The sequence below is a fragment of the Coregonus lavaretus genome, assembly GCF_964263955.1.
Source record: "Coregonus lavaretus genome assembly, chromosome: 33".
NCBI classification, from domain to species: domain Eukaryota; kingdom Metazoa; phylum Chordata; class Actinopteri; order Salmoniformes; family Salmonidae; genus Coregonus; species Coregonus lavaretus.
The window spans coordinates 9,588,634-9,605,854 of NC_140020.1; the positions used below are offsets into that span (position 1 = coordinate 9,588,634).

Below are 17,221 nucleotides of genomic sequence, written 5' to 3' on the forward strand. Positions count from 1 at the left end.
AAGATCAGGAACCAGGTATAAACAGGACTAGAGAGTCTGGCCACTGGCCCTTCTTATTTACAAAAGTGTCATTTTGAAGCCTGATATGAGCCCAAACAAGCTATTCCATTGGAGTTTGCACATGTGGAGAGTCTGAGGGGTTAGCAGCATGCGTTTAGTGATGAGGCTATTTGGTCAATGACAGCAAATCAATAACAGCAAAAAATATTACAAACAAAAGGTCTAAAATATGAAACATTTAATCTCTCTCTCTATCTACATCTTCGTGTTGTATTTCAGCCCACATCTTATCACATCAAAAGGAACCAGAGCAGTGTCAAAGTGTCCTGTTCTCAACACACCCCTCATCTTCTTCAGCTTATTAGCTGTAAGCTAAGTCATTGCTCTGTATACTGCGAGGGAACGTTGCATTTGTTTCAGCGTGGATGTGAGACAAATGAATCTACTTCTGTGCATAAGTAAATCTAATCAATCTAAATCACCTGTTGATGATACAGTACACCCAACCATCAAGCTCAATAGAAAGGTGAAGAAAGGGTAACTAGACCTATACTGTCACAAACAACATACCCATCAGCTGTATTATTTCAATGTACAGTGAGGGAAAAAAGTATTTGATCCCCTGCTGATTTTTTAAAATGCAAATGAATTTATAAAAAATGTTACATGCGTTTTTCTGGATTTTTTGGTTGTTATTCTGTCTCTCACTGTTCAAATAAATCTACCATTAAAATTATAGACTGATCATTTCTTTGTCAGTGGGCAAACGTACAAAATCAGCAGGGGATCAAATACTTTTTTCCCTCACTGTACCTTATTCTGAAAGCTGAATCTACCATCTTATGACTTATTGCTAAATTAAGTCAATGTTGAAGCAGGCATGTCAGTTTAGTCAGAAGACAAAGGAATCATGCAGAACACTGGGCTTTGAATAGGATGTCACTCAAAAATAGTCCATTAAAACCAGCTGAATTGAAGCTACAGTATATCAGAATGTTCGTTTTGTTCCAGCGCAGGTCAGGCTGTTTTCAGCATTAATTAAGCTGAGAGCCATAAGTGAGAGCACAGTACATTTATCTAAATGATTAAATCTAATCACTTAAAGGCCCAGCGCAGTCAAAAACGTGATTTTCCTGTGTTTTGTATATACTTCCAAACTATAAGGTTGGAATAATACTGTAAATTGTGAAAATTATGATAATGTCCTTTTAGTGTAAGAGCTTTTTGAAAAGACTGCCTGAAACTTCAGCCTGTTTTGGTGGGGTGGAGTAATAGACCAATAAGAAAGAGAGTACCAAACTAAGACATTTCTCATTGCTAAGAAGCTATTTGTGTTTCTTTTTGACCATTTTAATTGAAAACAATCACAGTAAGGTACTTAATTGTTACCCAGAAATGATTTGATATTGAGATAAAAACGGCTGCATTGGACCTTTAAACAACAACAAACAGACTGTGAAGCAAACGCTTTAAGAAAATGTTTGCAAGTTAGCAACCAGGTTGTAATAACCACCTCCATCTAATGTCCTTCTGAAATAGGCAACACAATACACATTTTTTCCACCTTGTGAAATAAATTTAAAGGATTAGACTGTAATCGCTGTAAAGCAGTTTCTCCTTTCTACGTCATTTGTCAGTGATAAGTCAATGTATATGGGCCTATACAGCACCTTTGCCTAGTAATAAGGACCTGAAAGACACCAGTCAGCGATATAAAGAGTGAAACAAAGTGTTCCTCTGTTGCACATCAATTTAGTCTAAATAATCAGAGAATGATTTCTGCCTGACTTCTTTTCATGTCTGGCCTACTTCCTATCCTCTTCCTTCCCTCACTTGGGTGGGCAGTATCCTGTTTTAATCTTATGACATTGGGTTCAGTTGCCTGCTGCAGTGCAACAAAGAAATGCTGTCACTCATCTCTTTATGAACATATTTCATTCTCACTCACCAGCTCCACAAAGGTGTTCTCCAGGGATCTGTATTCTGAAGAGCTCTTGTTGAAGAGGTCATCTGAGAACCTCATGTTGGTGACCCGTAGACTGAAGAACACCACCAGCTCCCTTCCCTTACTGGCCGTGGTCATGGAGGGCGTGGTCAGGTATCTCAGTGGTGGAGACGCTGTGGTCTCGAAGGGGTGCTCTTTGGGAGCCAATGGGTATCCACTGGCCTCTGGAAGGTCAATGGCCTCTGTGCTCACCAGGTCCATTTGGTCAAGTTCGTCTGCAAGGTCTTGCATGCTCTCATCCTCAGGTTCTGAGCCATCCATGACCTCCTCTTCAGCCTCCTCTTCATCGATAACAACCACCTCAGGCTCCTCAGCATCCTCCTCCATAGGCTCTAACTCTGAAGCGGACTCTGTTACATATACCTCAGGCACAGTGTCAGATTCTGCAGGTGGTGTTGGTGTAGAGTCTGGGATGGGTTCTGATGTCACTGCTATCTCCACTTCACTGACCTCTGGCAATGCAGCCTCTTCCACATCACTGTCCTCTGGTGAATGATCTTTGAAACAGGAGAGGATATTTCAATTAGTCCCAAACCATAACAAGTGTGTTTTACCCATACTGCAAATGCCTTCCAACTATTCAATACATAATACATTATCCTAATTTATACTGAATGTGCAGTTTCCTTCCCTACATGGCTGCAGGGATGAAACTGTTCCAGGCGAGACCTTTTGCCAGGGCCCTGCTGTGAATAATTTTCCTTCAGATTTATTTTATAAAAAATCAATCTGCATTGTTTGATTAAGTACAGTATCTCTCAGCGGTGTAACCATTGGTAAGTCCCGTGTGGCTCAGTTGGTAGAGCATGGCGCTTGCAACGCAAGGTTTGTGGGGTTGATTCCCACAGGGGACCAATACGTAAAAAAGTACGAAATGTATGCACTCGCTACTGTAAGTGCTCTGGATGAGAGCGTCTGCTAAATTGTTAAAATGTAACAAATGAATTATCAAAAGCCTTTTATTTATCACGTACGAAATGATAAACACCACATTACAGTTCATTCATCATCAGGCAGCACAGCACTCAGTCCAAATAAAGACCATTAATATATCTCCTCCCTGGGCCGGACTCTAATTATTAGCTGTAATGCAACTGCACACCTCTATCAAAGACATGTATTGCTTTTAATTTGTCATTATATCTGCGTGTTGTCGTCCTTTACAGGGCTAGAACAGCTTTAATAACCTGCATTGCTCACCTGATTCTTCCAAAGTATCAACAGCTTCTTCAGGGTAGATGTCCTCATATCTGGGGTATTCAGGCAACTGTTCCTCCATGTCCTCCTCAGGTGACTGGTCTTCTATTGGCACAATATTGTCCTCTTCAACAGGATCAGTTTCCTCTCCAAAGAGAGTGTCCTCTACAGAATCCACAGGTTGGATGATTTTAATTTCTTCTGCTGGTGGTTCACTAACATCTTCCTCAGGTTCTGGTTCCTCAGCTACCTCTTCCTCAGGTTCTGGTTCATCAACTACCTCTTCCTCAGGTTCCACAACTACCTCTTCCTCAGGTTCCACAAGTACCTCGTCCTCAAGTTCCTCAACTACCTCTTCCTCAGGTTCTGGTTCCTCAACTACCTCTTCCTCAGGTTCTGGTTCCTCAACTACCTCTTCCTCAGGTTCTGGTTCATCAACTACCTCTTCCTCAGGTTCCACAACTACCTCTTCCTCAGGTTCTGGTTCATCAACTACCTCTTCCTCAGGTTCAACAACTACCTCTTCCTCAGGTTTCAAGACCTCAACTACCTCTTCCTCAGGTTCCGATACTTCAACTATCTCTTCCTCGGGCTGTGGTTCCTCAACTACCTCTTCCTCAGGTTCTGGTTCCTCAACTACCTCTTCCTCAGGTTCCAAGACCTCAACTACCTCTTCCTCAGGTTCCAAGACCTCAACTACCCCCTCCTCAGGCTCTGGTTCCCCCTCTACCTCTTCCTCAGGCTCTGGTTCCCCCTCTACCTCTTCCTCAGACTCTGGTTCCTCAACTACCACTTCCTCATGCTCTGTTTCCTCACCTACCTCTTCCTCAGACTCTAGTTCCTCAACTACCTCTTCCTCAAGTTCCGAGACCTCAACTCCCCCCTCTTCAGGCTCTGGTTCCTCAACTACCTCTTCCTGAGGTTCCGAGACCTCAACTACCTCTTCCTCAGGTTCCGAGACCTCAACTACCTCTTCCTCTGGTTGCTCAACTACCTCTTCCTCAGGTTCTGGTTCCTCAACTACCTCTTCCTCAGTTTCTGGTTCCTCAACTACCTCTTCCTCAGGTTCTGGTTCATCAACTACCTCTTCCTCAGGTTCTGGTTCCTCAACTACCTCTTCCTCTGGTTCCACAACTACCTCTTCCTCTGATTCCACAACGACCACTTCCTTAGGTTCCGAGATCTCAACTACCTCTTCCTCAGGTTCTAAGACCTCAACTACCACTTCCTCAGGTTCTGAGACCTTAACTACCTCTTCCTCAGGTTCCGAGACCTCAACTACCTCTTTCTCTGGTTGCTCAACTACCTCTTCCTCAGGTTCTGGTTCCTCAACTACCTCTTCCTCAGTTTCTGGTTCCTCAACTATCTCTTCCTCAGGCTGTGGTTCCTCTACTACCTCTTCCTCAGGTTCTGGTTCCTCAACTACCTCTTCCTCAGGTTCCAAGACCTCAACTACCTCTTCCTCAGGTTCTAAGACCTCAACTACCCCCTCCTCAGGCTCTGGTTCCCCCTCTACCTCTTCCTCAGGCTCTGGTTCCTCAACTACCGCTTCCTCATGCTCTGGTTCCTCACCTACCTCTTCCTCAGACTCTAGTTCCTCAACTACCTCTTCCTCAAGTTCTGAGACCTCAACTACCCCCTCTTCAGGCTCTTGTTCCTCAACTACCTCTTCCTGAGGTTCCGAGACCTCAACTACCTCTTCCTCAGGTTCCGAGACCTCAACTACCTCTTCCTCTGGTTGCTCAACTACCTCTTCCTCAGGTTCTGGTTCCTCAACTACCGCTTCCTCATGCTCTGGTTCCTCACCTACCTCTTCCTCAGAATCTAGTTCCTCAACTACCTCTTCCTCAAGTTCTGAGACCTCAACTACCCCCTCTTCAGGCTCTGGTTCCTCAACTACCTCTTCCTGAGGTTCTGAGACCTCAACTACCTCTTCCTCAGGTTCCGAGACCTCAACTACCTCTTCCTCTGGTTGCTCAACTACCTCTTCCTCAGGTTCTGGTTCCTCAACTACCTCTTCCTTAGTTTCTGGTTCCTCAACTACCTCTTCCTCAGGTTCTGGTTCATCAACTACCTCTTCCTCAGGTTCTGGTTCCTCAACTATCTCTTCCTCTGGTTCCACAACTACCTCTTCCTCTGATTCCACAACGACCACTTCCTTAGGTTCCGAGATCTCAACTACCTCTTCCTCAGGTTCTAAGACCTCAACTACCTCTTCTTCAGGTTCCGAGACCTCAACTACCTCTTCCTCAGGTTCTGGTTCCTCAACTACCTCTTCCTCTGGTTCCACAACTACATCTTCCTCAGGTTCCACAACTACATCTTCCTCTGATTCCACAACTACCTCTTCCTCAGGTCCTGAGATCTCGACTACCTCTTCCTCAGGTTCTGGTTCTGGTTCCTCAACCTCTTCCTCTTCAATCGGAATAAGATTCTCCTCAACTTCAAGGTCCTCTATTGCTTCAGCGATAGGCTGATCTGTGATGGCTGAGAGAGTCGTTACATGTAATCCAGGGTCAGACGGCTCTTCTTCAGTGGCTGTGGATGTGGTGAGCAGAATCTGAGGGGTTGGAGTAGGCTCAGCCTCCTCCTCAACAACAGCCTTCTCCTCTGATATCAAGTTAGGAGGGAGTTCAACTGGAGCTTCAGTTTCTATACTTTCTATTTCAGGAACGAAGGTAATATCCAAATCCTCAGGGGGTAAGACAGGGTACCCATTAGTAGGGACTAAATTGCCAAAAGGTGGCTCAGGGTATTCCTCTGGAATGCTGGGCTCAGCAGCAGAATCCTCAGCAGGAGGGGATGGGAAATAGTCTCTCACAAGCTCACCAGTTCCCTCATCAATGGCATGGATGGTTTCAATCATGTGTGTGATAAATGGCACCTCTTCCTCTGGTTCAGTTGTTGCTTCAGACTCACTCTCATCAATGTCCACAAATTCATCACTAGTATCCTCGTAGATGTAGGGCACATCCCCTCTCTCTGGTGGTGCATCTTCTTCTTCTTTTACTTCTTCTTCTTCATCATCTGGAATGTCTGTAGAGTCCAGGAGGGTGACGAGAGCATTTTCCTTTTCCACAGGGCCAAGTGGAACATCCAGACGAGGCTTCTCCCCAGCAATCTCTGGCTCATCTGTGGCTATTTCCAGGTCATTGTGGATTGATGGCTCACTGGACTGTTGATGGAAAAGACAAAAAAAGTGTGTTGATGCATATTTCCAAGGTTTGGTATTTCACCTTAGGTAGTCTAGATTCAAATTCCAGTACTTACATATTCAATCACTTCCTCAACAGCTTCCTCAACAGGTGTTGTAGTTAGTGGAATCACTTTTACTGTGGAAAGAGGTACAAAAATGATGCAAAATCATGTCTTTCACAAATATAACATAACTTATTCACAGTGATTTGGCTACCTGGTTCAAAGTTTAATGACTGTAGATCCACTGGTAGAGAGGCCTCTTCACTCAAAGCCTTGGCAACCATTTCCCGCAGGCTGGGCACAGCTGACGCTGGAGTCCCTGTGTCATCCTCTGAAACTTCTGTTAAAATTCTCTCAAAGACCAGGGAATAGTGCACTGTCACTCCTCCAGGTCTGAAAAATAAGAATATATTGTATGAGAGAAGAAAATAGCACTATATTATACAGATCTAGAAAAGCTATAAGCAATTAACTACATAAACTAAAAACACAGCAATCCCCTGCCAGGTTTAAGATTTGGCGATTAAACATTGCTGTATTCAATATTCAGCTCTGTCATAGAGAAGCCGGAGGACAAACAGATTAGTTCAATGGAATTTTGATTAGAATAGTAATGATACCATCAATGGTGGATTTCTTTCCATTTTGTTTTTGTAAATATTAAAGACACAGACAAAGGTCGAATTAGTTGTGAATCCTTTATCAGATTAGTGGAGCAGGCTCAAGGATGTTATTGCCTGGGACAGCACTGGCCACCATGGGGCCCGCAAATTAGGGAAGGGAGCAATTCGGCAATTATTCTATTCACAAAGGGCTTTTTATTGCACTGCTTAATTTCCTTCCATCCTAAAATGAAGAAGACAGGAGCATTAACACCCTTTCAGAAAGATTTAAAGAAGCATATGTCCCATGTTAACTTTCAATGAGATACAGAAGGGATGTATGCCCAGTTTCAGCTGATTTGAGTCCTCATTTCTCAACAGTGTCACTGGTTGATGTATTGACCCAGCTGCACAAAGAGCCGAGCTGCTGTTTGTTTAGGTTATGTGATCCCTCTCTCCTTGGGCCCTGTGTTAGATCCAGATAAACTCAGAGCGGAGCAGCAGACGGACAGGGACAAGCACAGACACACAGAGGGAAACAGCAGCTACCGCTCAAGATGGCTCTCATCACAGTAATTCAATTACCCGTCACTCTCCTGGGTCTCACTAGGATTTGGACAGGGGAAAAAAAGAGGCCATTAGTATGTGATATAATGGCATGTCATCTACAAGGAAATAGAACATCAGTCATTGCTGGTCGAGTGTCATGACATCACAGGGTGTCACTTGACACCACAGGCAGCTGGTGGCACCTTAATTGAGGAGGATGGGCTCACAGTAATGGCTGGAATATAATTATTGAATGGTATCAAACACATCAAACACATGGTTTCCATGTGTTTGATGCCATTCCATTCACTCCATTCCAGCCATTATTATGAGCCGTCTTCCCCTCACCAGCCACCTGTGCTTGACATGTATTATTTTGCATTTGAATGTAAAGATATAATGGCCTTCAGTGTTAACACACAGGAAAAGTGTATTTTTTTGCATGCATGTGGGTCACACTAATGACACAAGTATTCTTACTACAGTCAGCATAGCCAAGAGCACAGTCTGCAGCACTCAAATATTTTCTGTTCCTGGCATTTTACAGAATTTCACCTAGGTGGGAATGAGCTAGTTTTGTATTCAAATGAATCAGTGTCCACGCCAAATCAACACTTAGTTAATGAGGTCCGATTAAATAAACTGGCAGGGTTCCAAGCTTGCACCTGGCTTTCATCTGTCTCACCTAATCTATTGCCATTTAATTTGCTCACCAAAATGTCAGAATTAAGCACGAAGGCATCAGATGTGATCATTCATGTCTGCCACAGACTTACCTGATTCCCAAAACACTGATCTCTTTAAATCCTGGGAGTTTGTCAAAAACATGGAGCATCTGTGGAAAAAGAAGATGGACTATATAAGCTTACAGAATCACATATGATGGCATTTCTCTCCAGTCCGTATAGCAGTACCATTAATAAGTCAAATACATGTTACTAGTTACGAGCTCTAGTAATGTAATCTGAGCATATCCCCTAGTACTGTAAATCAGTGCAGAGGAATATATGAATGAGACACTTACACTCATTGATCTCTATCTTTACTTAATCACATTTAGCGCACAGTTATGACATAATCGTCTCTTATGGAGCTTTGAGAGTCCATTGGGGGAAATCCAATGAAGGCCTCCATCTCCAATAAAGCTCAATACAGTATGTGCCAACTAGCTTCCAGAGCACTTGAATGGGATAGTTAAGTGAAAATATATATTTTCTCTCAAAGAGTAAAATGGTTGGCAGAGCTTTGGGCTACGTCCCTGTTCTCTACCCTTTTCCAAAAGTGTGCACTTGCACCTTCACTGTCATGGATTTAAAAGCATGGGATTGGTGCAAGCATACTTTGGGAGAAGGGTGGAGGATTGGGACTGAGCCTGGGTCTAGTCAGGTTGAGAATCCAGCCCTGACGGTCCAAGTGGAACTCCGTAATCTGCTTTCTCTGCCTCTGGCTCATGATCCTGTGGCATTATATAATCATCTTTACCATGAACTCCCTCCGAGGGCCACAACCCATGAGGACAGTACCACTTGTAGCAACATGTCACAGAGCACACTGTGCAGCATCAGGCACCTGTATCTGGCAGTTGATTGTGTTACACTGATAAGATAAGATCATGGCTTTATTTTCATTGGGAAATATTGTTTGAGGCTCATTGAAAACCTATTTTAAAAAACATCAAGACAGTGAATAAACTGTACCTCAAGGGAATAAAAACATATATCCCATTGGTCTTAGGGACTTAAAATCATCAATAACATTTTACTGATGGACATAAAGAGGGAGTACAGACTACAGAGCTCCCATAAGTCTGGTCTTCTACTGTGTAGTGTGTCAGCTAGCCTGGGTGTCAGTCTGTGTGCGCCATCATGCCAACTCCTTGTCACAAATGTTCATTCCATTTGGCTTGACAATGACAGCAATGTAGTTGGCAAAAGCACAAACAGATCTGGGACCAGGCTATATTATAATCTCACCTGGTCTTGCAGGTGATGAGAGAGGTCAACATATTGGGGGGAGTCAGGGTCGTCCAGTAGTTCCTTGTAGCCTGGGTCCACCAGGTCAATGCTGAACTCCACTATCTCCTCCACAGGCTGCTCCGGGACAACGTTGGGCAGCTCAGAGTCCTACAAACAGGAGAAGACAACCGGGCCCTATTCATTAGGCACCAAAAGAAAAGAAAACAGACTGAAACATGGAGGGACAACCTGAACTTGTTCAATAAGAAATTCCTAGTTTTCGTTTTCCCTTGCAAAACGTTATGTTATGGTTTGCCCTAATGAATAGGACCCAGTAGTCAGATAATGTACAGGTAACAAACAAAATAAAGGAAACACCAACATAAAGTGTCCTAATAGGGCATTGGGTCACCACGAGCCAGAACAGCTTCAATGCACCTTGGCATAGATTCTACAAGTGTCTGGAACTTTATTGGAGGGATGCGACACCATTATTTCATGAGAAATTCCATAATTTTGTGTTTTGTTGATGGTGGTGGAAATGCTGTCTCAGGAGCCACTCCAGAATCTCCCATACGTGTTTGTTTGGGTTGAGATCTGGTGACTGAGCCATGGAATATGGTTTACATCATTTACATGCTCATCAAACCATTCAGTGACCACTCTTGCCCTGTGGATAGGAGCAATGTCATCCTATAGTGGTATAACCATGTAACACAAAATAATGGCCTGCCCAGCATTTTTATACATGACCCTAAGCATGATGGGATGTTAATTGCTTAATTAACTCAAGAACCACACCTGTGTGGAAGCACCTGCTTTCAATATACTTTGTATTCCTCATTTACTCAAGTGTTTGCATTATTTTGGCAGTTACCTGTATTTGATAAGAGGTGTAGTGCTAGACCATATGGTTAAATGCTATCAGCTCAACAAGACAACAGCTGGGCTGGGCAACAACAAGCAATCTTTCTGTCAGCTTTCCTTTCAGTCTGCAAGTTGTCAGCAATCTAAACATCTAGCCTAAAATAAATGTTGTTTACCTCCTCCTCCGCAGTTTCTTCTTCAACTGTAACCTCAGGAGCATCAGGGACGCTGGCATCGCTGGTTACAGGAGCAGGTGGTTCTGGTGCTGCAGTCTGGTCCTCTTCTGGACCTTAACGGTTAATTACAATTTAATTATATTGTATATTAGATTTAATTCACCATTGATATGTGCATCTTGATTCAATTACTTGACACATCTTGATACAGTGTGTTGATAAATCTTGATACAGTGTGTTGACATCTTGATACAGTGTCTTGATACATCTTGATACAGTGTCCTGATACATCTTGATACAGTGTCTTGACACATCTTGATACAGTGTCTTGATACATCTTGATACAGTGTCTTGATAAATCTTGATACAGTGTCTGCTTTGCTTTATCTTGGCCAGGTCGCAGTTGTAAATGAGAACTTGTTCTCAACTGGCTTACCTGGTTAAATAAAGGTTAAATTAATAAAAAACAGTGTCTTGATACATCTTGATACATCTTGACACAGTGTGTTGACACATCTTGGTACAGTGTCTTGATACATCGTGTTACAGTGTCTTGATAGATCTTGATACAGTGTCTTGATACAGTGCCTTGCAAAAGTATTCAACCCCCTTGGCGTTTTTCCTATTTTGTTGCATTACAACCTGTAATTTAAAATGATTTTTATTTGGATATCATGTAATGGACATACACAAAATAGTCCAAATTGCTGAATTGAAGTGAAGAAATAAATAACGGAAAAGTGGTGCGTGCATATGTATTCACCCCCTTTGCTATGAAGCCCCTAAAAATTATCTGGTGCAACCAATTACCTTCAGAAGTCACATAATTAGTTTTAAAAAGTCCACATGTGTGCTATCTAAGTGTCACATGATCTCAGTATATATACACCTGCTCTGAAAGGCCCCAGAGCCTGCAACACCACTAAGCAAGGGGCACCACCAAGCAAGCGGCACCATGAAGACCAAGGAGCTCTCCAAACAGGTCAGGGACAAAGTTGTGGAGAAGTACTGATCAGGGTTGGGTTATAAATATTATTAAAATATCAGAAACTTTGAACATCCCACGGAGCACCATTAAATCCATTATTAAAAAATGGAAAGAATATGGCACCATAACAAACCTGCCAAGAGAGGGCCGCCCACCAAAACTCACAGACAAGGCAAGGAGGGCATTAATCAGAGTGGCAACAAAGAGCCCAAAGATAACCCTGAAGGGAACTGCAAAGCTCCACAGCGGAGATTGGAGTATCTGTCCATAGGACCCCTTTAAGCCGTACACTCCACAGAGCTGGGCTTTATGGAAGAGTGCCCAGAAAAAAGCCATTGCTTAAAGAAAAAAATAAGCAAACACGTTTGGTGTTCGCCAACAGGCATGTGGGAGACTCCCCAAACATATGGAAGAAGGTACTCTGGTCAGATGAGACTAAAATTGAGCTTTTGGCCATCAAGGAAAACGCAATGTCTGGCGCAAACCCAACACCACTCATCACCCGAGAACACCATCATGGTGGTGGCAGCATCATACTGTGGGGATGTTTTCATCGGCAGGGACTGGGAACTGGTCAGAATTTAAGGAATGATGGATGGCTCTAAATACAGAGAAATTCTTGAGGGAAACCTGTTTCAGTCATTCAGATATTTGAGACTGGGACGGAGGTTCACCTTCCAGCAGGACTGACCCTAAGCATACTGCTAAAGCAACACTTGAGTTGTTTAAGGGGAAACATTTAAATGTCTTGGAATGGCCAAGTCAAAGCCCAGACCTCTATCAAATTGAGAATCTGTGGTATGACTTAAATATTGCTGTACACCAGCAGAACCCTTCCAACTTGAAGGAGCTGGAGCAGTTTTGCCTTGAAGAATGGGCAAAAATCCCAGTGGCTAGATGTGCCAAGCTTATAGAGACATACCCCAAGAGACTTACAGCTGTAATTGCTGCAAAAGGTGTCTCTACAAAGTATTGACTTTCGGGGGGTGAATAGTTATTGACGCTCAAGATTTCAGTTTTTTTGTCTTATTTCTTGTTTGTTTCACAATAAAAATATTTTGCATCTTCAAAGTGGTAGGCATGTTGTGTAAATCAAATGATTCAAACCCCCACAAAATCAATATTAATTCCAGGTTGTAAGGCAACAAAATAGGAAAAATGCCAAGGGGGGTGAATACTTTCGCAAGCCACTGTACATCTTGATACAGTGTCTTGCTATACCTGTTATATCAGCAACCTCCGGTGCTGCTGTGGTTGTGGCTGCTACCACTCTGCAGGTGAAAGAGGAGAAAATACACATAATTCATTATGCAAAATAATATGTAGGCTATATTTTCAGGTTTGTACATGATGAGAATATTCCTTATTTGTTGTACTTTTGTACAACAACAAAAACAACAACAAAAAAATGGCAGATAAATAAAAATCTGTCCAAATTAGCCCAGCTTTGAGTGATAAAGGTAATGGTTTGTAAAAAACAGCACTTGAAAACATGCACATACAGTGCCTTCGGAAAGTATTCAGACCCCTTGACTTTTTCTATATTTTGTTACGTTACAGCCTTATTCTAAAATGGATTAAATAATAAAAATCCTCAGCAATCTACACACAAAACCCCATAATGACAAAGTGAACAACAGAAATACCTTATTTATATAACTATTCAGCCCCATTGCTATGAGACTCGAAATTGAGCTCAGGTGCATCCTGTTTCCATTGATCATCCTTGAGATGTTTATACAACTTGATTTGAGTCCACCTGTGGTAAATTCAATTGATTGGACATGATTTGGAAAGGTACACACCTGTCTATATAAGGTCCCACAGTTGACAGTGCATGTTAGAGCAAAAACCAAGCCATGAGGTCGAAGGAATTGTCCTTAGAACTCAGAGACAAGATTGTGTCGAGGCACAGATCTGGGGAAGGGTAACAAAACATTTCTGCAGCATTGAAAGTCCCGAAGAACACAGTGGCCTCCATCATTCTTAAATGGAAGATGTTTGGAACCACCAAAACTCTTCGTAGAGCTGGCCACCCGGCCAAACTGAGTAATTGGGGGAGAAGGGCCTTGGTCAGGGAGGTGACCAAGAACCTGATGGTCACTCTGACAGAGCTCTAGAGTTCCTCTGTGGAGATGGGAGAACCTTCCAGAAGGACAACCATCCCTGCAGCACTCCACCAATCAGGCCTTTATGGTAGAGTGGCCAGACGGAAGCCACTCCTTAGTAAAAGGCACATGACAGCTCGCTTGGAGTTTGCCAAAGGCACCTAAAGGACTCTCAGACCATGAGAAACAAGATTGTCCGGTCTGATGAAACCAAGATTGAACTCTTTGGCCTGAATGCCAAGCGTCACGTCTGGAGGAAACCTGGCACCATCCCTACGGTGAAGCATGGTGCTGGCAGCATCATGCTGTGGGGATGAATTTTTCAGTAGCAGGGACTGGGAGACTAGTCAGGATCGAGGCAAAGATGAATGGAGCAAAGAACAGAGAGATCCTTGATGAAAACCTGCTCCAGAGCGCTCAGGACCTCAGACTGGGGCGAGGGTTCACTTTCCAACAGGACAACGACCCTAAGTACACAACCAAGACAATGCAGGAGTGGCTTCGGGACAAGTCTCTGAATGTCCTTGAGTGGCCCAGCCAGAGCCCGGACTTGAACCCGATCTAACATCTCTGGAGAGACCTGAAAATAGCTGTGCTGCAACGCTCCCCATCCAACCTGACAAAGCTTGAGAGGATCTGCAGAGAAAAATGGGAGAAACTCCCCAAATACAGGTGTGCCGAGCTTGTAGCGTCATACCCAAGAAGATTTGATGCTGTAATCACTGCCCAAGGTGCTTTAACAAGGTACTGAGTAAAGGGCCTGAATACTTATGTAAATGTGATATTTCAGTTTTTTATTTGTAATAAATTGGCAAAAATGTCTGAAAACCTACAGGCTTCCCGAGTGGCGCAGCGGTCTAAGGCACTGCATCGCAGTGCTTGAGGCGTCACTACAGACGCGGGTTCGATACCAGGCTGTGTTGCAGCCAGCCGCGACCGAGAGACCCATGAGGCGGCGCACAATTGGCCCAGCGTCGTCCAGGTTAGGGGAGGGTTTGGCCGGCCGGGATGTCCTTGGTCCCATCGCGCTCTAGCGACTCCTTGTGGCAGGCCGGATGCATGCACGCTGACTTTGGTCACCAGTTGTACGGTGTTTCCTCTGACACATTGGTGCGGCTGGCTTCCGGGTTAAGTGGGCAGTGTGTCAAGAAGCAGTGCAGCTTGACAGGGTCGTGTTTCGGAGGACTTATGGCTCTTGACCTTCACCTCTCCCGAGTCTGTACGGGAGTTGCAGCATTGGACAAGACTGTTAACTACCAATTGGATATCAGGGGGAAAAAAAGTTTTTGCTTCGTCATTATGGGGTATTGTGTGTAAATTGATGATGCTAAAAAAAATTATATATATATATTTAGAATGAGGCTGTAACGTAACAAAATATGGAAAAGGTCAAGGGGACTGAATACTTTCGGAAGGCACTGTATCCCCTAATGACTTTACAAGATCATTACCATGGCAATGCACAAGCTCTCCACCTGTCTAAGATTAGACTGGTCATCAACCAGCAGTACTATATGCAAGAGTGCATGTACAGTATACCTAAGACTATTTTATATATAGTAACTACCTGGTTAAATACTTGATGGTAATTGATGATGATTCTGTCACGTGAGATGGTAATTTAAAGATAATTAACAACAACTTAGAATTAAGTACTAATGTCTTTACCTATGACTTTCTTTCTCAGAGTGGCTGCTGCTGCCTAGTTACAATCAATGTCAGCTTGGCATATTCTAATAAAGAACTGCATAAATTAAAGTTTAATTTCTTGTTAATTACTATTCATCTACCATCTCGCATGACTTCATTATCATAATTTCAGTGCCAATTGCTATCATGCATGTTCAGTTTCTAAGATGTGTGACTGATTCCTTCATATCTCAAGAGCCACTCTACCATTGAGTATCCATAATCAGTCATTATACACTTGGAGAGAGGGCATGATGTGACAGGTCAACTCCAAAGCCTGACTCAAGAAGGCTGCACTGTGTGTGAGAAAGCAGCGCTCCATGACAACTATCAGCAGACAACAGGCTGCATAAGGTACCGTCTTGTCTCTAAGCCTTACCCAGTCGGCTGCCTCTCATCTCGCAGGTTCATCCTCTGTGAGAGCAGAATTACAATCATAACATGAATCGCACACATCAATTCAAACCAATGACATAATACTTCAAAACTGTGTAGCATGTAAGGTACCACTGAAACATGCACTTGGGAGTGCTGTCTGCAAATATACAGTATATGCATGTTATACCCTCATAGGAATGTAAAATAACCAAATTGACTAGACCAGATTGATGTGTTGCTGTTTTGTGTGTTATTGGGAGCAATATAATGTGGATATTTATTATCAAGAGACTGATATGTAATAATTAAATGTCAACAGGTTTGAATAAAGAGGGGAAAGAAACAAGTTTCAACGTAATAAACAACTGCTTTCCCTATGGCTATTGTGCAAGAAACAATGCTGTTGTTTCCTGAGGAAAATCTACTGAAATAAATTGATTTCACATGATCCCCCCCCCCCCCCCCCCCCAATAAAGACGTGCATATGTTCATTCAAATAATGTAAGTAATTATTGGTCTAACAATTACGACACATAAAAGGGAGTCATGTGTCGTTGGTTCCTCACCCTGTACACCATACTCATGTGCTCCTCTGAGTTGCTGAAGTTAGTGGCCAGGTCAGAGAGGCACAGAGACTCATGTTGACATGTGTGAACCCATGTTGTATATTCTGTAGTTCCAGGGATCCGGTCAAAGAAGATCCGGAAGGCCTCCCACACAGCCTCCTGACAAACTGACCAAAGAGAGAACAGTGTTCCAGTAAGAATGAAAGATATTCAGCACAATAGATACAGATCCACATCAAGTCTGAGTGTACGTTCCAAATGGCACCCTATTCCCTATTGGCCCTGGTCAAAAGTAGTGCACTATAAAGGGAATAGGGTGCCATTTGGGACAAACACCAAGAACTCATCACGGGGTGTCTCAAAGTACAAATAACTCTAAAACCCAGCAAATAATTTTCAGATACATAAGGTTTCAGTAGTAGAGACATAAAAGCTGGCTTTACTTTCCAAGAGAAGACATGGATGATTCTCATGATAAATAACTTAATTCAGTCATGTACACATGCACACACTTCCTACCTACATGCTTAGAAAAAAGGGTTCCAAAAGGGTTCTTCGGCTGTCCCCATAGGAGAACCCTTTTTGGTTCCAGTTAGAACCCTTTTTGGTTCCAAGCAGAACACTTTCGGGTTCCATGTAGAACCCTCTGTGGAAAGAGGTTCTACCTGGAGGCAAAAATGGTTCTTCAAATGGTTATCCTATGGGGACAGACAAAGAACCCTTTTAAGTTCTAGATACCACCTTTTTTTTCTAAGAGTGTAAGGATGCCCCAACACTATCTAGCCTTTACTTTCCTGCTTCCCTATACAATTACAATTATATAGGAATTGTATAAGGCAATGTATCTCTTTAACAAATATGGCCAACGTATTTTCCAATAGGATAATAATCTGTAGAAAAGATACATTGTCCTCCTGAGGAATCTTACACATGATCCCACAAT

At 43.1% G+C, this 17,221-nt stretch overlaps 1 protein-coding gene across 1 annotated transcript in view; it reads right to left on the reverse strand.

Annotated features, from left to right (window-relative positions):
• LOC311108132 (interphotoreceptor matrix proteoglycan 1-like) overlaps positions 1 to 17,221 on the reverse strand; it is a gene marked incomplete at both ends in the record, with an annotated part of 39,780 nt that overhangs the window by 12,976 nt on the left and 9,583 nt on the right. Inside the window, 13 exons of the mRNA XM_084150767.1 lie at positions 1,949 to 2,502; positions 3,206 to 3,614; positions 3,723 to 3,962; positions 5,610 to 6,377; positions 6,473 to 6,534; positions 6,615 to 6,793; positions 7,588 to 7,608; positions 8,328 to 8,386; positions 9,525 to 9,674; positions 10,550 to 10,662; positions 12,759 to 12,808; positions 15,714 to 15,748; positions 16,279 to 16,445. Of these exons, the coding sequence (XP_084006893.1) occupies positions 1,949 to 2,502; positions 3,206 to 3,614; positions 3,723 to 3,962; positions 5,610 to 6,377; positions 6,473 to 6,534; positions 6,615 to 6,793; positions 7,588 to 7,608; positions 8,328 to 8,386; positions 9,525 to 9,674; positions 10,550 to 10,662; positions 12,759 to 12,808; positions 15,714 to 15,748; positions 16,279 to 16,445 (2,807 nt within the window). The remainder of the gene's footprint in view (positions 1 to 1,948; positions 2,503 to 3,205; positions 3,615 to 3,722; positions 3,963 to 5,609; positions 6,378 to 6,472; positions 6,535 to 6,614; positions 6,794 to 7,587; positions 7,609 to 8,327; positions 8,387 to 9,524; positions 9,675 to 10,549; positions 10,663 to 12,758; positions 12,809 to 15,713; positions 15,749 to 16,278; positions 16,446 to 17,221) is intronic.